General features: G+C 38.4%; 2 protein-coding genes across 10 annotated transcripts in view; one reads left to right on the forward strand and one right to left on the reverse strand.

Annotated features, from left to right (window-relative positions):
- The first annotated feature begins 114 nt into the window (after positions 1-114).
- PIMREG (PICALM interacting mitotic regulator) lies at positions 115-5,952 on the forward strand. Its single transcript, XM_026047966.1, is given in 6 exon segments — positions 115-190; positions 923-1,242; positions 2,062-2,380; positions 3,166-3,277; positions 5,131-5,175; positions 5,177-5,952. Coding segments are annotated over 5 exon segments (885 nt in total). The 5' UTR covers positions 115-190; positions 923-951; the 3' UTR covers positions 5,295-5,952.
- A 2,442-nt stretch (positions 5,953-8,394) lies between these two features.
- The window catches only part of PITPNM3 (PITPNM family member 3), a 57,159-nt gene continuing 40,231 nt past the window's right edge, over positions 8,395-25,322 (reverse strand). For 7 of the 9 annotated variants that reach the window (XM_026047960.1, XM_026047963.1, XM_026047962.1 and 4 more), the window contains 10 exons: positions 25,093-25,263; positions 21,095-21,289; positions 20,299-20,447; positions 17,542-17,658; positions 16,349-16,465; positions 15,685-15,833; positions 14,718-14,867; positions 14,160-14,343; positions 13,620-13,748; positions 12,179-13,363 (listed from right to left, as the gene is read on the reverse strand). In XM_026047960.1, the coding sequence (XP_025903745.1) occupies positions 13,055-13,363; positions 13,620-13,748; positions 14,160-14,343; positions 14,718-14,867; positions 15,685-15,833; positions 16,349-16,465; positions 17,542-17,658; positions 20,299-20,447; positions 21,095-21,289; positions 25,093-25,263 (1,670 nt within the window). In that variant the 3' untranslated portion in view covers positions 12,179-13,054. Of the gene's footprint in view, positions 10,447-10,603; positions 11,019-12,178; positions 13,364-13,619; positions 13,749-14,159; positions 14,344-14,717; positions 14,868-15,684; positions 15,834-16,348; positions 16,466-17,541; positions 17,659-20,298; positions 20,448-21,094; positions 21,290-25,092; positions 25,264-25,322 lie in introns of those variants that run through there. The other 2 variants (XR_003250762.1, XR_003250761.1) reach the window with 2 other exon arrangements.

The following is a 25,322-nucleotide window of genomic DNA, read 5'->3' on the forward strand; positions in this document are numbered from 1 at the left end:
GCGGCTCGGGGCCGTTGCGCCAATGCGCAGAGCCGAGGTGGGCGGTGCGTGGTTTAAATGCGGCGGCGGGCGCGTAGCGGCCGTTTATCTAGGGAGGTGGCGGCCGCTTGCCTCCGTCTTCTGTTGCTATAGCGGGAAGCTCGGCCGCCAGCGGTGTTGCGGAGATCCAGTCGCAGTCCGTGTTTCTCAGGTGAGAGAACTGGGTCTTCTCTCGTCCCTGAATATCTTGTGGGTGGAATAATGTACTAGCTTGAGCTCAGCCTGGCTACTGCCTCACCTATGCACTGCAGAGCTGGTGCTGCTAGAGTGGCTGGAGCTGGCCAGAGGGAGCCTGGCTAGGAAACTCCGGAGCTCTGTGGAGCATGAGGCAAACACCACTTAAAAGAGTAAAGATTGCATTAAGTGCTTGTATTACTCAAGTTTTGCTCAAGCAGTGGAAACTGCTTGGATGAGTCTGGGGGATGGCACCTGGGCCTGTGATGAATGCTGCACATGTACCAGAAATTCAGCTAGAGCTGCAAGGAATCCCAGAGTGATTGGTATAACTGCAGGGATGCAGCAGGAGCTAGAGGCAGCAGCTGTGCTAGGTGCATGTGGGGTTCTGGAGGAAGTGGCCTGCTATGCTGCTGCCTAGTACCAGTCTGAAAGCAGCCCAAATGCAGCCTGAGCAGGATCTTACCTTTTGGGTGTAGCATCCCAGTAAAAATTTTCAGTAAAAACTTGTCAATAGTAATTATTATCTTATCAAAACGAAACATGATCAAGTGTGGGATAGTTACTTAGTCCCAAGTAAAAGTCTGCTCAATTTTAATTTTGCTGCATTGTGCAAATGTAACCATGTATATCATAGAAACATTTCCATTCTTCATTTTCTACTCAGGTGTATTTTGCTCCATCTTTTTCCTTATTCTGATTGCTTTAGGTATACATTTAACTGAGAACTGGACCAAGATGGTGTCTGTACTCCAAAACGTCAAGACTACAATGGGCTGGCGGAAACACCAGCTTCTAGCTGACATCAATGAGAATGAGAGCCCTGTGCCTGACAAATTCAAAAGAAGGGCGCCTCTCAGTTCTCTCAATACTATATGCATGTGTCTAAGGAAGCGAATACCTTTAAAAGAAGTACAGCTGAATTTCCATGAGACTCCAACTTGGGAAAGTCTGGAAGGAAAAGACAAGTATCAAACTCTCCAGAGTATTAGAAAAACAGCAAAAAACACTTTTGGAACAGTGTCCCAGGTATTTTGTCTTTGCAGTTGATTGTAGGTACAATTTAGTTCTCGCTTTGACTTCTATACTTAGATTTCTGGATGCGCAGCATGCTTTATGCCAGAGCTCCTATTCTAGGCACTGTGCAACAGTTGTTTTACATTTGTCAACTAGTAAAATCTTCAGTAGCAGCCTTTGCTAGGCTATAGAAAGGGAAATTTTGGATCTAGCAGAACAGGGAGGAAGGTGAAAGTGTGAGCAGTTCCAACAACATCTTCCTTTTCTTAAAAAAAAACCTCAAACCCCACCCTTTCTTATAGCTTCATGTTTGACAGAAGGAGAAGGGTGGGTAGATAAGACCATGGCTAACAAAATTATGTTTCTGAGTGTATATTGGGTATTCTGCGTGTATGTGTGTATATTTTTGTTTGTTTTTCCTCTTTATCATTAGCATATTTCCTGTTATAGCCAATCAAATTGACAAAAGCTGGTAGTTGGTAGCAAGACAAATTCAAGTTTGATATACTTTTTAATATACTTTTTCTGGTGGCAGAAGTGTGGGGTTTTTTTTTTAAGCGTTCTAATTGTGTTAGAAACCCTGGCTATTTCCTGCAAAAAAAGCAGCAGGATCTTTCTTTGCAATGCCTGAAGCAGTTTTTGACAAATATCAAAACTTAGGGGAGCAAATGACTCCAACTTGAACGGATACAGCAGGATTAAGAAGCATTCATGGTAGGCTAAACCTGATCTTAAAATCAAGAGCAAGGGATTCTGCTTATGTTTTTCTGCTTCCAAATTCTAGGCTGTTGTCTTCATTTAGCATGCTGTGTCTACCAATATCTATTTCAGAAAATACAGAAGTCTTGTCAAAATCCAGTACATTCACTAGCGGCCTTTCCAAACAAATCCATTGCCAGAAGCAGCTGTGCAGCCACTTCCTTCAAGAAGAAAGGCACTTCACCTCAAACTCCTTGCCATAACAACAGTGTTACTCCAGCAGCCAGCTCCAAAGGCACCCCAAGATCCAGCAAGAGAGCCTTGTTTGGGCCGAGGAAGGTCACACGGCTGAGAGAATGGAGGAGTTTTTCTTGCTGGCTTGGTAAAGATGCTGTCCCACTCCGAAGATCAGGGAGAGCAGTAGCACTGAAGAGTCCTTACTCATCACTCTGTCAACAGAAAGACGTATGTTATGCTTTTGTAATCTTTACGGCTTTTTTTCTCCTTCACTAATGTGGTTAGTGTACCAGGTGAAAGGCAAGACATGAAGGTTGCCATCCTATTCCACTGAAATGGTCTGCTGATAGAATAATCAAAAAAGTACTAATATCTCTATATAGAGAGGGACAGAGTACTGCATAAAACTGAACTGTGAAATTTCATTTAGTGCTGTGAAAAGAGCAAGCTTTGTCTTTATCACTTTCTCACCATGTTTCTCAGGACTAGCCCCCATCTGACTCTAGAATATACCAAAATTCATTGCTGATGCATGCAGACCAATTTATTGAAACAGTGTCTCACTTCTACTTAGCAGCTTTGGGAAAGTTAGAGTTATTTGTGTTGCAGAGATACTTGAATAGTTCTGTTTATCCTGTATGAAGATTTGTATAGAGAGATTTCCCTTGTCTCAGATCTAACACAAACTAAAGAGCTGTGAGCTAGGGAACTACTTAATAGGACACAGATGTTTTGTCTTGGTTGAATTCACATGAGAAACATCAAAACATCAAAACCAGAATCTGAATCCAAATCTCATGAATCTGAATCCAGGGCTTGAACTGAACATAGCTGTCTAGGTGGTAAAGAGAGTTGCGCAGTAGCTAGTAAGTAGAATTCAGAATATGGTTGCTAGAGGTCTCAATTTTTGAATAAAGCCCTGAGATAACTAGTTCTTTACAGGTAAAGATAGTGGGTTGGATTGTGTCACCTAGTTAGGGAGTCTTGTTTGCTCTTTAGTAAGGACTATTGTTTGCAGAGAGTTTGACTGCAAGTTGGAACTTGTCTCCTCAAGGATTTGCCGACTGAAGTGTTTCTCCCAGGTGTTTGAAGGTGCTTTGTGAGAGGAGAGGCAAACACTGCTAAATGTCCTCCCAAATCCAGCATCCTTCACCTCCAATTCAGGTGTATTCAAATGCAGTATAATGGTCTCTGTAACTCTGGGATGAAGAACAGGTGCAGAACTGTCTCAGCTTTAATGTAGCACAGTCTTTCTCTCCAAGAGATTTGAACAGATTACATTTGCAGTTGGACTTAGATTTACTAAAATCTGTCAAATGCTGCCCTTGACTTGATGTTTCTTGCTGTCAAAATCAGATTTGTGCCTGCTAGAGGAACTTTTTCATCCTATGTGAGAAAGGTACATCTCTGTCACTGTCTTAAAAAACACCAGTACAGGCTTGGCAAAAATACTTTTTTTATTATTGTTATTAGAGACTTAGCTATAATTGGTGCTTGCCCATTTAAAAGAAGAGAGACTTTGTGTTTTATTAGTTAGCTTTATACCTATGAATACCCCATGAAAACATTAAATCAAAAATTTAAAGGATGCAGAAGCCTCTTGTACTATGAGGATGGTAAGCAGGCTGGTGTGTTTGCAAGGGTTCTGTCACGGAGAGTTAGATGTATTGGGACAATAAAAACTGAAGGTCAGTGGTCTTGACACTACACCAATTCCTTAAAGCCCTTTTTCTGTTAGAACTTTTGATGATTAGCATTCATTAATTGAAGTCAAACATCTAATCTTGCATCAAAATCAAAGCATAAAAATGTAAGTATTTTTCTAGAGTACTTCTATGTGTATTGCATAATCCCAGAAAAACAACTTTTACCAATAGGCCCATTTTTAAATAATTAGACATGATTATGGGTTAATTCCTGTATCAAGCTAATGATCATATATGTTAAAAGGTCACTTAAATCTCACTCCTAATGTTCTTCTGTTTGTTAGCAATATGAAAGTTTCTCCTATTGATAATGAAGATACTATCAACCAGGTAATGTAGTATTTCACTTACCTTGATTTTATCTGCATGGAGAAAACCTGCTGTTTGCAAACAGGAGAGACATACTACCTTGCACACTTTTATTAAAAAAAAAAAAGTCTTACCATATGGAACCATAGGATTTTTCCTTGTTTTACTAGTGCTGCCTGTCTCTGATAGAGCAGATCATTGTGCTGTTGTCAAACTTGGCCTCCATGCTGTTGATTAGAGAAAGGTCATGGGTTAACAATGAACCACAAGTTGGATTTCTGAACAAACAGCAGCTTTTCTTACCTCAGAACAGAAAACTAATGCCTTTGGTCACTTAGTTCTTACTGAACTGAATCAACCTCACTTCTACTACCTGGCAGCAATTTCAAGTGTTTCCTTGATGTCTTAGTGATGTATGTTGCTTTCATTGAGTGATGTGATCCAGCATGTAGTGTGCTCTGTCACTTACTAGATTGTAGGTTGTCTGTTAATTACTTGTGCTAGAATGTATGGACAGCTCCCAGTAAGCTTATTTCACGTGATTTTATGTTCTGATATCAATTGTCATGAATTTTGGTATTTCTCTTCTCATTTCACCTTTTCCTTGGAAAAAAATTGAGCCAAGGTATCGCTAGCTGCCAGCTCAATGCTGTGTTCCAATGTTTCCATGGCAACAAATTCTTCTATATTGGAAGAAATGCCTCTTTTGCTAATTAAAGTGTTACAGTACTTTGTATACTGCCATTCTGTCCCATGGATGGAAAACAATTAAAACATGTCCTTGTTAGGGTTTAGCACTGCATTTAACACTGAAAGCAGTTTCTCCCCAGCATTGCTCCTGCCCCATGTACCATTTTTTTCAGCAATTTGTGTGACAACCAGTCACAACTTGATAAAATCAATGTTGTGGACTTCATGCTGCTAATAGCACTCCCATTCTTTTCTGCAGGCAACAAGCAACACCAAACTACAACTATCTAATGACATAAAATTCTGGTCTGTTCATCAGTCTGGGAAACTCAAGCTATCAGAAGGCAAGCAAAGAATCTCCCATCAAGCAGTTTGTACTTAGACAATGGCAATAAGCAGTGTTATTTTAATGGGCCTATATGAAAGAGAACTGTGTAAGACCTGATAAGGTTCATCCTGCTTTGAACATAACTGATTGTGCTATTATGCAGCTATCACATTTATAATTCTTCTTGACAGCTCAGGTCTTTCTGTCTCTTGCTTTCCAAGTGAACAAGGGAATCAAATTTGTAGTTTATAATGTATTATGCCCTAATGGTATAATAAGGGACCACCTTGAATGCCTTGCATAAGACAGTAAGTATTTTCATAGTATTAGATACTATGACCAGTAGGGATGGCCAGAGCAAGGGCTGCTGCTCTGTAAATGATCAACATAAACAAAATCTATTTAGATGTTCCTTTGCAAAGTATAGGTACAGTTCTATTAACCCTTCAAGGTCTAACAAATTTCTTAAACACTAACAAAGCAAAAGCCACAGCTTTATGAAAGCTAAACTAGATAAGAAGGGTTGTTTGAATTCTGATGAAAACATCCTTGCAAGGCAGTGGACTTTCTGTAAAACTGCTCAAGCCACAACGACGGAACTGTTAGGATCCCAATTCATGTCTTGAGTTGCTATTAATAAGCCCAATTAAGACTATTTAAACTACTTCTGGTCCAGATAGGGCAGCTCTGCTTTATTTCTTGCTGCTATTTTAAACAGCATCTTGGCAATGGAGTTAAGCATTCATTTAAATTGTCTTTCAATTATATTCAAAAATCTGTTGCTTCAATTAGTTATAAGTGATATTAATGTCATTAGCTAATATAACACAGTTGTATTATTTAAGTATGCTAAACATTTGATATTTGTATTTACCTTCTAATTACTTTTAAGAAAGTAGCATTTGTTTGAGTTGTTGTTTTTTTGGTATATTAGTTTAACAAAGTTAAATCTTTAGAACTAAAGCAAAGATTTCTCAAGCTTTTAGTGCTCAACACCAGGGTTGTGTTTTCCATGGCAGTGGCTTTGCGTAAGCTTGTCAGATTATTCCAGTTATATAAATGACTCTTTACACAAGATTAATTTGGGGAAACCATCTTTCCTTACCACATGCACCTTAAATGTTTGTTTGGTGAAACTCGACCAGCTACAATTCTAATGGTATTAAATAGAAAGAAAGGAAACTATCATGTACAGTTCTCATGTGTAACTATGGATTTTTAAACTTGCTCCTGATTTTCTTGGTTGTCAAACTGCTTAAAATATTGACATTTATGAGCACTGGAAGCTTGCAAACAGCTCTGATTTTTAGTGTTTCAGATGTCTTCCCGCCCACCCCAAGCCACTTTCCTATATAGAACAGTAGCCTGTAGCTTGTTGGGTTTTTTTGAATATACTGCTACTACTTTTTCAAAAGCTTTCACAAGCATGCTGTCTGCTTATTTAAGTATTGTCTAATACTACTATTTCCCTTCAAAAGAGATATTGGAATTCAGAGGCTGACTTCTATACATAAATCTAAGTCTTATTCAGGAAGTCCTTAGGCATTAAGCAGACTCTCTTTTACCATTTCTACCAGGCACAAGAACATGCCTGTGCTTAAAACTGCCTACCCCAGTGGTAAGAAGAGCCTGTGATATGCTGTTTATTTAAAGGCAAAGAAGACTTTATCGACTAACTTGTTATAAGATTTTAAAAAGCAGCTCACATTGAAATCTACAGTGGTTATAAAAAAAAATCTGACTCCTTAGTTCATATTAAATCATTATTGTGCATTTTTAATCTTTTTAAGATTCAGCCATAAGAAATATAAACATTTGTCACCATATACAACCTTTTCAATGACAAAACAATATTTAAAAGTATACATTTAATAAAACTATAGACTGAAAGAACATGTTCAAGTTTTCTCACAGGTATTCAGTTACAGAGTAGCCTGCCCCTGCCCTTCCCCACAAATAGAAAAATATATGCAGTAGATTTGGAGTTCTGTGAAAGGACTGCCCTTCTGAGTCCTACAAAAGTCATCCCCTCAACCCACCCAAATCTTCATCCTTAAAGCTCTTAAGTTTTAAGCAGTCTTTTAAAGTTATGTCTTCATCTTAAATTCCAGTATCTCCTTCACCCAGGATTTTACAGTGAAACTTCTATCTTACCTTTTAAAATTCTGTCCACTTTAATAAATGAACTGTCAGATTTAGTTTTTATTTCCCCTCCTCCTCTTCTTGCCCTAATACCCAATTATGAAGGTACCTTACTGAGATTAAATGTAAGCAGAGAATAAATTGTCATCCCCTTACTCTAGCCTTGAACTATATGGTAGGAAAAAGGGATTAATTCCTAATTTCAGTCCCAGAGAACAGGATTCCCCCTTCTCCAGGCTATTTTATATTTCTGAAAATGGAGCTCTTTTCTTGTAAAGTGTGTTACCACTTCTATTTTAAATGGGGATGGAACTTCAGATCTTCTATAGGAACCTGGAGTTACACATGAATGATTAAACAGCAATTAAGTCAAATTACTTGTGAAAACTACTCCATCTACTACACAGAGCTATGAGAAATCACTGTTTTTAGGGAAAGTGAGAGGAGGTTAAGTTAGTTCTGTGTTGAGGGAATTCTACCAACCGCCAGATGAGGGTGAAAAGTGCTCCCTTTTCACCTGCATGTCTCACATGAACAAATCATTTTAGAAATCACAGAATCTTGAATTTAGACTCATGATTTCTTGAATGTATAAATGCTGAATTTAGACCTCATGCTTCAAGCTGGAACCAGAGAAAATAGTGAAATCAGTGTACAATGCCTTTCTCTTCCTTAATAAATCCATAAGCTTGTGAAAACTGACTATAAACCAATCTAATATTTCCAGAACATACTTACCTTTCTGAGGTTTAAATACAACAGGGGAATAAATAGCTTTTTCTTTTTTTTCTTTCTTTTTTTTTTTTCAGGAAAAATAGTTGCTCTTTTAATTTTTTAGATTTTAAAATCTACTGCCTTCAGCTATTATTATTTAGCAGAAAACCTTTTAAATTTAATACAAGAAACAATACAGAAAGAAGGAAAATATTCATGTTTCTCTTAAATTTAGGCTGATGAATGCAGAATAGCAGCACTGACCGTAACGTACAGGCAGTACTGCCCTTGCCTAAAGACTACACCACAGAAGTAGGACAACTACTAAGAAAAACAAACAAGAAAAAATTTGCAGAATGTTGGAGCTTTCAGTCAATTGTCATTTTCTGCTAAGTTTAATAGTAGATTAAATTGTATATGTATTTTCCTTTGTATTTTACTGATAGTGGCTACATGGAATTTGAACTGAAACAGTGGTGTATGTTTTTGCTTTGAGATAATTTCCTTATGTCCTAAAGGAATAGGAGAGGTGATCTGTAAGAAATTAAAGATTCCATTGTCATCTAATCAAAATGGCAGCTGACTCATGAACCCCCAAAACAAGAATGATGATTAATGCCATGTTATTTTCACACCCGACACAATTCTATGCTGAGTAATATATATAAACCATGTCACAAAACTAAACGATATTTTGGTCAAGCAAGATTCTGTACCAAGAGCACTAGTGTAGGTAAATATTTTGCTTTAAACATTTCTTATTCAAAATAAGCAATTTGGATCAACATTACTATTCAGATCTGTGGAATATTCTGCAGTCTTTTTACAGTTACCTTTATTTCAAACATTCCTAACAGGATATCAAAATTGAACTAACAGCCATTATAAAAAATGCACATTAGTTATAGATTTGCTGTGCAAGCTGAACAAAAAGCTTTACCTAAGGGGCTATAGATGCAGTAACTATACACACAAGCACAAAATATACCATAGTTGTGAAGGTCTGTTTTCACAATATCACAGATAACAGTCCACCACTGCTATTAATAACTGCTTCCTCCCTCCCCTGCCCCCCCCACTGTGAACGTAAATATCGGATCTATATCAACCAGTGACAAACATAAATATGTTTAGGTGTGGCCTTCCCTGTGCATTGACTTATGCTACTGCTTCAGTAGCCATTGGAGTAACAAATTCAGTATCCCTAATGTTTCAATAATGCTTCCTCCATTCCACAGGTCAGAAGATTATGTGCTTTTTTGTATTAATCATATTAATCAGTCTGGAAGCACTAAAGGTGCTGTAACTATTGATGGGTCTAAGCATGCATTCCTTCAGCATCCCTGATTCCCCGACTACTTTGTCCCTTTCCCCTCTGCACATGTTTTAACCCTCTTACAGCCTATAAAGTTCATGACAGCAAAAAAGCCTGTTTAAGAGCATTGGTAATTATTTGGTGAAAACTGAACTAAAACTGAATAAAAACAGGCATCCACTTCCAAACTGAATGACTATGAACTGCTACATACACTTTTGTGTGGACAAAGCATAAAACTGAAGTTCTGATAGGAAGAAAATGTTTTAAGTGGTAACAAGAGACTAAACTATATGGTAAAATTAGTGATTCATCAGGCAAATATCAAGCATGAATATAACTGCAAAACCTAGTGTTTCTACATGCATGAGATACCGTTTTCCACTGCCACAACTAGGCTGTTACATTGCCAGTCTAGATGTGAGATGTCAAAATCATAACCACCTCTTTTGTACTTGCACTTCTAACAAAACTCATCAGTTTAGCAGCAACTTGCTAGTACTTTCAAAACAAATGCCTCTGGCAGTGAATCCTTCAGACATCAGCTCCTCATTAGCATGAAGCATTAAACTCCAAACTGATGCCTGTAACAGTGTTTGCAAAAATATGTACTTGGAGGCATGTGATCAGCTGGCAAACCATTCTATCCCTGAGCAGTAATTAGTGTTGGAAGTATATAAAGGCCATGCAAGCTTCTGTGCATTTTAGGAAATGAAGTTGGAAAAATATTTTCAGCTTAACTTCAATGTCATATACATTTTTACCATTCTAAAGCATGCACACAGACCAGGAACTTACTTTCACTCCTGAAGTGATATTACTCTTAAATGAAAGCACAATGACTGCTATAAAGGTGACAGAGCTACTAAAAGAAATACATAAAACCAGAGCATTCATAACATGTTTTCTTGCAAAATTAGTAATCCCAGGAGATTTCTCCTTTCTTGTGTTCAGACGTCACTTCTTCTAATGCCTGCCACAGAATTCCACAGAGATGTTTTGTTTTGAAAAGGGCAAATTTGGGTCTTCCTACCACAATAACTCAAAACTGAAGAACTGATTTGGGGGTCTCTTGGCTGACAGAGGTAGACAGCAATAGGTTTGAAATTTGCATCAGGCACAATAAATACTAACAGCAGATATATGATATATGCAATGCTTAAAAAAAATATAATTTTAAACTTTGCAATCTATGTTGCTTCAAAACTTCAAAACTGGGTAGTGAGTTCCTCCCCTGCAAACCTTTGATTGCTTTGCCCATTTAAACCTCACAAGTGAGCACATGCTGGAAATAACATTTGAGTGGGCTTGCTATGACAATATCAGAACAACTACCAGTTATTGTGGCATCAGAAAAAGAAGGCTGTGCCAAGGCCAACAAGCATTTACATTGTTTGGAATATATAAATTATATACTTACCAGAGACTGAACTACTTACAGTATCTGATCTTTTCAAAGCATGTACCCTGGGCATTTTGTTGGCAGCTGCCAAAACAAGGTACACTTGGTAGGAAGGATCACAGAACAAATATCAGACATGCCTTTACTGCATTGACATCTTACTAGCTCTGGCAGCTATACTAGCAGTGAGCTGGACAGAGGAGATGGAATCTGCTGTCTGATACAACTTGTGTATTCTTCTCCTTACTGCAGAGGACAAGAATAAAGAGCGGGTCAAGATAGAACACAGAAAATCTGCTTCAAGTTTGGGGTTAAAGAGCTGTGTATGACACTGCTGGAGGAAGGCGGGGACACATGCAAGCCTAAAAATTACTTCAGTGAGTAATTCAAGTTTTTTGAGATAGCTGATTTGGTACAAAAGCATAAAGAAATCCAACCCCACACAATGTAGCTACCTGCTCCTAATTAGAGCTATTAAACTCAGAGTTTAATAGCTTAAAAGTTCAGAGGAGTTGACCTCTCCTTTTGAAGAAAGTGTTTTTATAAAACCAAATTGCTGACGTACCAGAGATCTTTCAGTAAGTTCAAAGTAGAATTTAAGCATGACTCCAAAGAGGCAGCAACTTTGGCAATCTTGCCAAACAATAAACTGTTTAAATAAACCAGAGATCTCAATTTATAAACTAATTGGCTGCATTTTAAAAAAGAAGCCACATTACTATCTCCTCAAGAAAGCACACACACTTTTGGGTAAAAAGGGAACACAGAATTAGGTTTACTTCTGCAGCATCACCATGATTTTCCATATAGTTCCTGATTTGTTTTACGTGCTAACATTTAAAACTGACCAACAGAGAGACTGTTGACTGTTTCTGTTCCAGTTACAGACTAGGAAAACTTGAAAAAAAAAAAAATCCCCTCTAGACTGTTAAGCCTGAAAAAGTTTGCAATCAGATTTTTCAGATTTTAATATTTAAATAAAAGTTTTTTTCTGTGCACTTATAACTTCACTGCATGCTTGGAAGCAAGCTTAAGTTCAGCTTAATAATGAAAGTTCTCTTGTTGAATTTAGTTCAGCATAAGTACTTGCACAAAGATTTCAAAAAAGCTACATTTAACTAAGTACAACATTTACTTTTGAAATATTCCTACTGAGTGAAATTTTCAAACATTTTACTTCTAGTAACTACATTGATGAAGCTAAGAAAAAAAGTAAATATTTAGGAAAATGTCTATTTGACAACTGTATGTTGGCATACTCTTTCTTTGAAACAGAAATAATATATGTTAAATGTTACAGACTGACCTTAACAAAACAATTGCTATAAAGCATAAGAAAGTAAAAATCATTATGATGATTTTTTTTTTCCTCCAGTATAAATATTCTAGTTAGAATAATGAAAAAAAAAATTACTCTGAAGTTTGGAGATCCCTTAGTAAAAAGGTTCCCTGTAGCTTACCATCTTCGGATCCACGTCTCAGTCTGCTATGATTATAGCCATTTCCTTGCTTGGAGCAGTTCACATATTTTGCACAGTCACTAAGTTCCACAAAACAATGGGATCTTGTACACTTTACACATCACTTGGTATACAGCAACACTAACTGCTTCAGACTGCAGAGACATTTATTTCTAATGTGAAGCATTTACAATCTACTTCAGAAGCAGACTTCTATTTACTTGATGCCTAGCACCTCACAAATGAGTGCTCCTGTTGGTGTCTGTTCACCAATTCTGCAAATTTAAAGAAAATCTTGGGTCTAAGGCACCCAAGGCATTTTGCCATATAAATCCTGACCACCCATTATTGTGGTTCCCAAAACTGCTTCCCTTGGAAATGTACAGTCTTTTCAAAAGCAAAGCAGCAACAGATACAACTAGTTTTTAAAGTGTAAGCTTTTGCTGTAACCTCCAGGATTTATCCTAGTTAGCTGGTATCACGGTCCTTCCTTCGAGCAAATTCAACCTACTACACCTTTTTCCTCTTATTGCACATTTTATTATATTTATTATAAAATATACCATAAGACATTTCCTGTTACTATTGCAAGTACTTCAGCATTGCAGTTTCAGATTGTTTTAAAGTTTCCCAACAAACATGTCAAAAGCAAAAAAGTGGAAGTTCCCAGGTTGGTGTAATAATGCAGATTCCAGAGAAGGGAAGACTGAGGTACAGATCTCTCCCAGCCTCCTACTTTGAAATTGCCTGAATATTACCTTTGAGGCATGCCATGCCTACAAGCCTAATGGAGTGCACCCAAGATCTGTATCTTCCATCTTTCTAGGGGACAGATTCAAATTTGTGAACTCCACCTCGGACCCACGCAATGGAGGGCAAATGCCTATCATGATCTTTGTCTGACTCGGGCTGGCTCTGGGCACGCTCTGGTTTGGGGTTGGAAGAAGGTGGGTCAGGTTGCTGCACAGACATAGTCCTACGGAGATGGTTTCTCTTGCGCAAAAACTCAGGTTGGGAATGGAGGCCAAAGCTGCCTTTTCTCAAGATCATCCGAGAGTTGTTTTTTTTGGATCGTGAATGGAGACTGAACTCCAGTGAAGCCAAATGGGCTGCATAACCTTCACTGAGAAACTGAAATGGGGAAAAAAGAGAGAAATCCATCAGTTAATTGTAATATTCAGTAACCCAAAGACAGATTCCATATTAATGAGACATCTAGCTGGTTAAACTTGCTAATAGACTTGCTGCCCACCCCCACCCCAGAACACTATTTCTTCTCTTAATCCTTTGTATGCAAACATTTGCACATATACACACATGCAGGTATGAGGATGTACATTTGTTTGCTCCTCATACAATTTCTTTATTTTGTAACAAAAGTACTTACTTGACACTGTGTCTGGTATTTCTTTGTTGACCTTCCAACAATGTAGATTTGAGATGGTGACAGAGCCAAAACACTGTATACAGAAATATCTTTCATGGAACCATATGCAGCACAGATTTTGATGTGGCACTGAAACAAGGCAAATATTACTTCCACTGTGAATGGTGAGTATTGATCACCAAATATGTAACAGGACAATATGTGTTTGCAGTGAAGCAGCAGACAAGCTCACTGCTAGCAATGTAATTCGGTAAACCACAGAAACCTGACTGCCTGCAGGCCAGAGCAACCACATACATACACACAGACAGGAAAGAAGAGACAGTTCATTTACTCTTTTGTAATAACATAAGCCAGGAAGTCTTCTCTGGATGTTTTATTAGCCTTCTTTACTCCTTAAAAGTGAGGAAAGGAATGAGGAATGACAAAAGTACTTTGCAATAGCCAGTGAGATTCACTGCTCAAACAGAAGGGAGATCTCTAACTTTGCTGAATGATGCTATCTGGAAAAAGTTTTAAAGATATAAATGCTTCTAGTACCTCTTGCATGAGATTCCGGAGAAAAATAGTCTTTTGTCGCAGTGGGTCATGAACAAGTCCATCTGAGAAGAAGATCATTCCTTGTGGAAAGTTGTGTTGAGACAACCAGGAAACCACACGTTGCTTTTGCATATCTGGACGGCCAGTGATATAGATGATTAGATATCCCAGATCTTGCCAATGCCTGTCAGAAGTAGCAGATAAGTTGTGTATGTAAACAAAGAGAAATAACAATCACAGGTCAGGTCAGTGTTTCTTTTTGCTCAACACAGATTCAGTTAGAAGTGTGGCATAATCCTTCAACAAGTGGAAAGCAGCATGGCCAAGTCTTTGCTTCTACTGAGGAGTTAGGTAATAATTTCTGCATTTTGAGAAAGAGGGAGGAAAGCAAAAGACAGTGAAGATCCCTCTGAAAATCAATCATATCTAATGTCAAAGCAGAGAAATGCATATGTAAAGAAGCCCAGCCTCCTCTTTTTTCCCTATTGACAGATAAATCTGTCAATTTTCCCTATTGACAGAGATTTATAGAAAGGACCATGCAAACCTAACACTTACCTAACAACATCAACTGCCCCAGCTCGGACTTTGGGGTCACTTCCCATAATCGACACACTTGCTGCAAATGAACCATCAATGCTGAAGACCACACATTCCATTCCTCGGGGAAGCACGGTCATATAACTTGTGGCACTGCTCTGGTCCCCTCTGGAGAGTCAAAGCAATAAGTACTTTTTTTTTTTTCTAAAGAATTATTAGAACGTATTTTCTGCATATTCTGGTTAAAACCTAAAATGAGGTCTGTCTGGATCAAGAGCTTCAAAAATATCTCAGCTAGAGCTTCTCATTTCAGCCATACACAAGCTGAATAAAACTTTCAGTTTCTTTTAGGATAAAGCTTTCCAACAGTAACTTTGGAAGTTGACTTCACTGAACAGTAACGTTTGTACAAATACACTGAAAAACAATAGCAATGCAAACTCCATCTCAAGAATTAAAGTGGTTCCTTCGACCAGTCTGATGTCAATAGATGAACACTTGCTGAGAACAGGGTAATACCTTGACTATTCATTTCAGGAAGAGGGTTTGTCACCAGTCTGAAGAATACAGAGCCGTACTGCTTGCAGCAGTCTTTCCCCGTTGAGCAAGCTCTGACTTAACCCAAATCATATACTCTTGCAGTCAAAGGGCTGATTATGATCATTCAATCCCTGTCATGCAAGGTCAAGCATCACTAAATTGAATTGCACTAAGGATTTGTGTTGCAGTAGAAATGAGGCCCACTGAGTGGCATGTAAAAACACAGCTCTTACTTAAAATCTAAACTGACAATGCAGTGAAAGGACGAAGAAAAGATGCATCAAGTCATTACTGGGAAACTGAACCAACAAGAAATTAAAGTCATTTGCCCAAGTCTGTTGCATAATCCAAACCAAATCCAAATCCCTTCCCCATTTTACAAACATTGATGTTCTCCTGATCACAACAGCCTGCCACAGCTGTAGTTCCAGCTTAGAACTATTACCTGACCACCATTTTGATAGGATACACGCCAACTCTGAGCCTCCTCTGTTCGGGTATGTTGTATGATATTCGACCACTGCTGTTGGATATCTCTGTGTCAAAATACACCCATCTACCTGAAGATGGCTCAGTCATTATGAAGATATCAACCTGTAAAAATGACAAAGCAGTCTTCAGGTCTAACAGTAAGTAGCACATACTGTATTCACAGGGCCTTGCAGAGACTGGATGACTATTAGTGTTCTAACTGTGGCTTGTACTAAAAACCTACAGGAAACTTCAAGAAATCTTACAATTCAGTAAAGTCATCATACAGCACTCTAATCATTAAAAAGTGCTTCCTAATTCAGAATATGAGAGTTTATTACAGATGTGAACATTTAAAGCACACAGCACTACAGGTATCCAAAGGGCATGGAGCTCTGCCAAGACTCAAAAGTAGGAAAAAGATGATTTTGTCTTATATGTATATATTGCATGTTTTCATCCAAAATTTTTCAATGTTCAGGACTCAGTCAGGAGAGCCCAATTACCACATATTTTTGCTGAAGTGATGGTGTAGGTGACATACTTCTCTGCCTTGTAATGCTTTCTCTTATGTTTTATGTGTGGTACTCTCATCAACTGTTTTGACTGAAGGATGCTTTGGAAGACTTTAACTTTACCTTTTCACCCGTTAAAGCTACCATATCCAGAGGCCCATACATAAAGCGCCCAACCAGTACTTGTGGACCATCTTCTGCTGCAATGATATCATTAGCTCGGTGATTGGCAGTCACATTCTGAAACGAAAGAGCAGAAGGGCAGTTTTTCCTTTGTAGAGTGGCTACTATCTTTACATTTTTACTATGAATGGTTACTCAAACACAGAATCCTGGACAGCTTGTTTGAACTACATCTCAGTGCATCTGTAAAGCATCTAGAAAAACTGGCTTCCCATTTCAGCTGGACCCACAATCCCAGTAATGGTGAGTTCCTGAACACAGAAACCAGTGAAATGCGCAGTATGACTGAATAAGAGAGCTCTTCTAAGAAATAACTGGTATTTTTACTACCAGTTATTTTTACTACAAGTGTTGCTAAAGATTCACATGATTTTATGTAAGACACATTCATGAGGTACTTTTGCATATTTTTAATAACCGTATTTTTTCACACTAAAAAGCAAACAATCTTCCCCCAATTTTAGCTAATGACACGACTGCAGGAGTACCTCCAAGTTCACACTCTTTCAAACTGAATATAAATTTTGGCATAGACTGGACTCAAGCTTTTGCAGATGATCATGTTTAATATTTACTTGCAATTATGCCCTCGAGAAAAATGTACTCATAACAACATATACAGTGGTGTTTAATCCTTGTTAAAAATGTATCTAAAAATTGCATGATTACTTTTATTAAGAAAAAAGTCAAAATTTCAGCTAGTCTCCAATAGAAATTTTCTTACGATTTAAGTCTTTTTTTTTTTTTTTTTTAATTACTCAAACCCCTAGAAGTCGTAAGAGGCTGACTTTGGTATTTCTAGCCAACATGGCACTTGCGGAATTAAACGAATATATATTTTTTCTGGTTATGAACTCATGTAACACATAAGAAAATAAGAGCACCTCCTGAACCTACTTAGAGAAAGAAAAACATATTCTCCCAACATGTCACAATAACCAGGAGTAAATTGTTCTTATTCTCTAACTAGAGAGAATTCTCTTAACTATAGAGAATCTACCTCTAGATTGTGTTTAGCAGGTTTCAGCTATTAAGATATCTTCAGTTATGAAAAATTCACACACTGGTCTCCATTTAAGTTCCTGCAAAACCCAGGTTCTATAACTGTCATGGGTATTCAGATTTGTACCTACTCTCAACTTGACATGCGTCCTTCTGCGTAGCCATTTTTCTCGTGGATTGGATGGGCTTAGTGTTGCTGGATCCAGGCTGTCGTTTTCCTTGAAATTAACATTTTCATACCTCATCACCTGAAATGATATCGATGTTCTAATAAACTGTACACAAACTGGGGAGTCCTGCACTTTGTAAAGAATTGGGAAGTGCATTACTACCCCAGTGTTAAATGATGCTTTTTTTGGACAAGCAACAAAAGATTCTTGTTCTGGAGATTATTTTGGTTCACAAAGTCTTCAGCAATTTTCACATTGCAGTGATGGTGATCCTAGTTATAAACACAGTTTATTAAAAATTTCTTCTAAAATTCTCCAGTGGAAAAGAAGTAATTGCTTAATGACACATTTAGATTGGAATCATTTATACTAAAGGGTGCTTTGAAAGGACAGTCAAAGTCTGAAGGAGCCTTAGTATTTCATCAATTAAAAGTAGCAATCAAAATCTCTATAAGCAGTCTGGTTACAAGACAAATCTGCTGCTGCACATTCTCAGAGGCTGAGTACAGCTGCACAACATGATTCCAGTCCTTTCTTAAAACTACCAAACACCACTGTCCATTCAGTACTGGGAGCTCTCTTCTCCCTCAGCAGCAGTTTTGGGCTGGAGGAAATTCAGCCACTGAGCTTCCATTCCCAGAAACTACCAGCTGAGTCTCTGGGCAAGTAGCACCATTGACACCAGCACTGGGAGTAGGAGATAGAGGGAGCAAACATTAGACACCAGATGAAAGGTGCTTTGGGAGAGGCAGGCACACTGACATTTTTTAAATTCATTTAATGAACAAAAGCCACTGCACTATTTTTTTTTTCTGCCATTTGTCAAGAAGGAGCTGTTTCATTATTCACTGGATATAAAAATACACTGATCCTTTGGCTAATCAAAATTAAACTGCATGTGATTGCCTTCTGGGGAGCCAATTTTGCTTCTGCACTTATTCTATAGAAGGCTTCACTCAAATGCCACTAAGCTATTTTCACACCACATGAGATTTCTCATCCACAAAAATTACTCACTACTCAGCTCTGGTGAGGCCACACCTGGAGTACTGTGTTCAGTTCTGGGCACCCCAGTATAGGAGGGACGTGGAGCTTCTGGAGAGGGTCCAGAGAAGGGCAACCAGGATGATTAAGGGAATGGAACATCTCTCGTATGAAGAGAGGCTGAGTGAGCTGGGCCTGTTTTCTCTGGAGAAGAGAAGGCTCAGAGGGGATATGATTAATATGTATAAGTTCAGGAAGGGAGAATGCAGGGAGGAAGGGGACAAGCTGTTCTCACTGGTGGCCAGTGATAGGACGAGGGGTAATGGCCACAAACTGAAGCATAAGAAGTTCCGTCTCCAGGTGAGGAGCAACTTCTTTACTGTTAGGGTGACAGAGCAGTGGAACAGGCTGCCCAGGGAGGTTGTGGAGTCTCCTACTCTGGAGGTCTTCAAAACCTGCCTGGATGCCACCCTGTGCCACATGATGTAGGTGTGCCTGCTTGAGCAGGAAGGTTGGACTAGATGATCTCTAGAGGTCCCTTCCAACCTTGAATATTCTGTGAATCTGTGAGATACTATTATTGCATTATTCCAAGCCACTGAAAGCAGCTAAATACTGGAACAGCAGGCAAAAATCCATAATCAGAAATCCTCAGAAGTCAACTCTGAAGAGACGAGGCACACAGTGTCTTCAAATAGGCTGGCATATATACAGGAGAGAATACTCAGCAAGTCTTTTCTCATACATTTCTGTTTTGGTCTCCTTATTTTTCTTATTTCCTGCACCGATTACAGTGGCTTAGAGAACTTAAAGTATGTGTAATGCTGGAATACAAGGGTTAATTGTGTTGAAGGGAAAGGGAAAGTCTACTGTATTTATCTTTCCAAATCCAACTCACAAGCCACTCTGAGGCCTCGACTCAGGACAGCGTGAAGGCCTACACTTTAGACATCAAACTCACTCACTTCTAACAGGACTGAAGGATGGTATTTAAAGGCCAAAGTGCACCTAAAGGTAGCAGGGAGTACAGACAGGCATCTCTCATCTCAGCATAATCAACAAGTCCAATACAAGATGCTACTGCACGTCTACTATGTACAGATAAAATTTGCCTACTACATGTCTACAGAAGATAATTTATGTATTTGCATTGTCCATACAATGCGTTGTCTATAAATTCCTTGTGTGAGACCTTGTTCAAATATTATCTCAGTATCTTCATCCCTGAGGCAGATATGAGAGCTTCATACCATCCAAAATAGGACACCTATATGCAGCTATATTGATTCCTCTTGACTTAATTTTCTCTTGGGAGCAATATTTCAGAACTGCTGTTAGATCTTAGCAAACTGTTTTATATTGAGTAGAGATACATAATAAAGCAAAATGGGAAATACTCTATTCCTTCAACAGGCAATAAGAAACAAGCACACATTACAGACCATCCTAATTAGGGGTTTACAAGGAGGCAAGGTGTGCATGACGATGCATTATTCCCAGTCATAGAAATCAATAGTGAGTATACTATACTAGTAGTGATAATGGAGGCCTGTTCTTCCTTTTGCCTCTCCAGTAGATCCACATTTGTCATTTCTACATTAAGGTTTATGTAATGCAACCTGTGATGCAACCACAGGCAGTCATTTAATTTAACTAAAGATTAAAACATATTACTCTTGGAAGATGTGCTCAAACACAGTTGTTATTTGCTGCAGAGAAAAAGAGATCAATGACCTGTCTCAAAATGAATGCCACAACATCTGTTGATTCCCAGTAGCTGGCATGGAAGAGATGTGGCAGGGCCACAGTTGGAAACGCAGTCAGTACATCTGGACAGTACAAGGCATAATCTATTCGCTTTGTTCCCCACCACTTGGCAGTAACTAAAAATAAATAAATAAATAAAATTTTAAAAAAAGGAGGGGGAGGGGAAATGAGCATCATATTTAGGTTCTATTAAAAGTATCAAACAAACACAGACAGTGAAAACAATCCTTTTGAATCATCTCTTAAATGTCTGCAGTCTACCCAGTCCCACTGGATTCAAGTATGAAACAGAGATCAGTGCAAAACGATTCCAATTATTTTCTTGCCTACTAAGAATAAATGTTATTATGATGTTTTAGAGCATAAATTGTAATGCTCCCCAATAATTATGCCAATATTGATGTAAGGCTGACAATTCATAACAAGACAATAAACAATAAGTAACAATTTTTATCTGTCTACAGTTCTTCACACCAGAAACGCATTTCTAAATGCCAGTTAATAAGAGATCTTCAGTAACTGTTTACAAATACAGTTTAACATAAAACTGTGACTTTGCTTCCCTTACTTTATCCACTTAATTATAAATAGAAGTTAAATGGTGTTATTTAAAATCACAGCAATTTACACTGTTGTTATTCTCCCCAGATAGCCAAGCAAGCAGTTTTCCTCTTCAAAATAAATTTTTTCCAGAACGGTTGTGGACAGAAGAGTTGAAGGCAGAGGGCTGCATCAGACAGCACAAGAACCAAGCCTCACTCACTGTTGGTGAGGTACGTAGACGGCAAACTCTCTGTTGACCCCGAGGTTTCACTGTTTGTGCTGACCAAGCTTGATCTCCTTGATTTTCCCTGCAGTTGACTGGGTACATTTGGAAACTCAGAAGTCTCTTGAAGAAAAGGCATGTTCAAAGAGCTGTTCTCAAGGAATAGAGCACTATGACTGTGTAAAGCATCACCTGCAGATAAGAGAAGCGGAAAAACAAAACAAAGCACACAAAAGAATATTTTCCTATCTCCTCTCTTTAGAAACTAATGGACATTCTCCTGAGTAAGTTTCCTGAGTAAGATTCAATCATGGATGTCTATGGATAAACACCTTCGGGGCAGAAGGACAGCATGGCACACTGTGACTAAACACAGAAAGCATACCCTACCACCATCAAACTTAATGATACCTGAGCATTTTGTCTAAGACCTTCCAAAATGAATAGTGATGCTGGGATGTTATCTTATGGCACTCCTTAGAAGAGCTAAGCAGTCCTGGGAGAGTGTATTCAGAGGGGACTTGCATGTTCCTGAATAGAATAGAAATTTTATTTATTCATGCCACTCTATTCCATAGAGACAGATTGTCTATGGAATATTTATAAAACATGAGTTTAATGAAACAAAACAAACCCTCCTGCAGCATTCTGAAACACATGTATGAATATATGTGCACTTAAATCACAAAATCGTTATGGTTGGAAAAGAGCTTCAAGATCAACGAGTCCAACCGTAAGCCCTTCAACACCATACCTGCTAAACCATGTCCTTAAGTGCCTCAGCTGCTTGTTTCTTGAGTACGGCTAGGGATGGTGACTCCACCACTTCCTTGGGCAGCCTGCTCCAATGCTTCACTGCTCTTTCAGGGTACAAATTTTTCCTAATATCCAACCTGAACCTGCCCTGGCTCAACTTGCCCTGTTTTCAGTAGTTATTTCGGAGAGGAGATTGACCCCTGCCTCACTACAACTTCCTTTCAGATACTACTGCTCAGTAGAGAGTGATAAAGTTGCCCAAGCCTCCTTTTCTCCAAACTTCTCCAGCTCCCTCAGCTGCTCCCAGAAGGTCTGTGCTCCAACCCCTTCCACCAGCTTCACTGCCTTTTTTTGGGCACAATAAATGCTTTGATTGTAATTTTGCTTGAAGCAGCCTACACACCCTGCTGTACCTAGGAAAGGCAGAAGCCCAGACACCACTAAAATCGGATGTAGAGCATACAGACCAAAAGCATTTGATTTTTTGTTTTTGTTTTTTTGTAGAGGATAAACCTCCTAGAGAGGTTAAAACATAGCCAACAGAAAAAAAGAGACGACCCACTTCAATGCACAGAATAAAAAGGAAAGAACATAAACCTTGATAATATACTGTTTTATTCCTGAGTATCCTGAGTATATTTCAGTCCTGCTCGAATGACCATACGTGGCTTTCCTCATCTTCCACGTTTTTGACTCAGAAATTCTCCCGTACAATTTCTTATACAAGAGTGCTGGAACGCATTGCCTTCCAATTTTCCAAGTCTCAGAAACTCTCACTGCAATGAATACCTCATTGATGCATAGAGAAGAGCATAATGGGAGTTACCAACACTTTATAAAGAAAGATTGCGGCTTTAAAGGACACCATTCCTTTAAAAGAGTAATAAGCAGAAACATCTATAGATTATCATAATCGGTAAAATTTAACATTGTTAAGCGAGAAAGAATGCTAGCACAGCTTCCCACCTCCACAATCTACTCCCTTCCCAAAAGTTGATATGGCTGGAAGAACTCTGACACATGCCTGAATATCTCATCTGAGTGAGACACCACAAGGAGCTCTTATTTTAAGAATTAATTTTACAAGTCCAGGTATCAAAGAGAGAAAAATACACATAGTTAATATAATCTATCCTTTGTGAACAAAAACTCTGTAATTCAAAAATGTTCTCAAAGCACTTGCATTTAAATTGGAAGATTTCAAGCCCACTTGAAACCTACCCAACTTCAGAGAGAAAGACAGTCAAGAGTTAACTCGGCACAGAGTTTTAATATGGAGGTATTTCATAGAACACTCAGTAATCACTACAGTTCAGGAATTTTGTTTTACAATATATCCAACAGTGTTTCCAGATTTATATGCTATGGAAAAGAATCTTCTGACCTAGTCTTAGATGAGCTCAAAAAGAGCACCCTTCACTCCCAAATCACTTGGGGAGTTCTCTGCTACAAGAAGCACTCTACCTGAAGGGTTTGTTCAATCGCAACAAGGCTGATAAAATTCATCAGTGCCATGTTTTCACTTTGGAGAGAAGTGAGAAGGAAATATCATATTACTGCAATTTTTTTTTTTTTTTTTTTTTTTTTTTTTAAGACGGCATACGAGATTAAGGTGGCCTTAGAGATCTCAGCGACCGATTACAGGCATAAGTAATCAGAGGGATTTCCATGTACGCAACCAGGCTGTACATTAACTTCAAGTCCAACTGTGAAGCGGGGTATGCCTTTTCCATTGAAAGATACCCCACATATGTGGGTGAGAAGAGAGCACATAACCGCTCAGTTTGGACTGTTCCCAGCTTAGCTATTCCTTAGTGCAATCCTCTGAGGAGAGGTCTTCAGGTTATTCAGTACCCTGACAATAGCGTTTGCAGATAAAAGCAAGTGTTAAGCAAAGAAATATGATTCATGAAAGAAGTGTATATTTAGAAAGCAACCTTCTGCTTGCAGCTACATGCTGCATCTTTCGTAGACAATTACATAGCAACTTTCCATTATGAGTGAAGAATATCAGGGCAGATGGAGAGATAAATAATGAACAGAAAAGTCTGAAAAGACGATTAGGATGGAGAAGACCATATTAAGCTATTAATTAATATTAAGCTATTAATGGAAGCAGTTAAGCTATTACTTATCTCTAGAGGTCTCCTCTAGCATCATTTATTCAGTATTCTGTACCAGGCAGCAAAATAAAACCAACTGCTTAGAAGTGGGAAAGAGCTACAGATGAATCAACACTTCAACAATTTTTAAGACGTTGAGAGGCTGAATGAAAGTCATTCTGTGTCCTCTGGATATAGGAATCTGTTCCCAGTCTGTTATTGAATTTGTGCAGTTATGCTCCAGGCTGGAAATAGGTTGTAATCTGATTACAGAGCCCGTCAAAAGCTTTGTCCTACCATATGATGGACATGTGATTTCTACTAACAGTGAAAATAAGGACTCTTGAGCTGTCAAAATGAAAATAAATCTCTAATGAAGGACAGCAGTGTAACTCTGGATTAACCATTGCTTTTCAAATATTGATTTAATCAGATTCCATCTGTTTTGCATTCCATATACACTTTTAAGCAAATTAAATGAATGTGTACACACAAGTGTGTGTGCACACATTAGTGTGCATGTGCATATACATGCATCTTACTACAAGGAAGAAGTTCACAATGATATATATTTATCTCCAACTTCAACAAACAAAAACACTGCCATTTTACCATATTAGCCTCCAGCCTTGAGCTCTGAATCCCAATATGGCTTTTGAAATATCCTGCTGAGGCCCAAATTCATTTCCAAATCTGTAGAAAAAAATAAATCTAACGTACATGTATGTACACATGCACACTGATAAATTCAGTTCTTGTGTAATGTTACAAGTCAGCTTCACACTTATGTGACCTTTTTTCTACATGAGCCTTCTCACAAAGTCAAAACAGCACAATTTCTTCTGCCATCTCATTCCTTCTCTCTTCCATCCTCTTTTGTCCCTGCCAACCAGTCTGTTTCAATTTTTCCCTACTAAGCATTCATTAGCATTAAGCATATTATTTATTATATAAAGTAATGTATATATTATTAAGCATTATCATACTATTAGGCATGATATGCCATTCTGTCCCAGACAATCCAACCTGTTTTTAGCAGGTTAGTGTATTTTGTATCACATCCTCTTGAACTGTGTAAGGACAGAGAAAGCTCAAGAGAACAGCAGGTAAGAGGAGCTATAAAAACAAGTACTGTACCTAACTGGTGAGATTTTCCATCCCCCAGAGGGTATCTCTGGTACCGTGGGACATTGAATGGAGGCAGGAGATGGAATCTTCTCTCCAGCAATGGTTCAAGTCTACAGGCAGAAGGATCAGCAGAGTGAAAGAAACTGTACACCTGGCTGCAGGCTGGGCGGATCTGGCATACTTGGATGAGAACAAGAGAGAAAAAGATTCAGTGTCGCCCCTTTGCCATTTTCAAGGAT

This window comes from Nothoprocta perdicaria, unplaced genomic scaffold (assembly GCF_003342845.1).
Source record: "Nothoprocta perdicaria isolate Ctin4 unplaced genomic scaffold, notPer1 scaffold_50, whole genome shotgun sequence".
Lineage (NCBI taxonomy): Eukaryota > Metazoa > Chordata > Aves > Tinamiformes > Tinamidae > Nothoprocta > Nothoprocta perdicaria.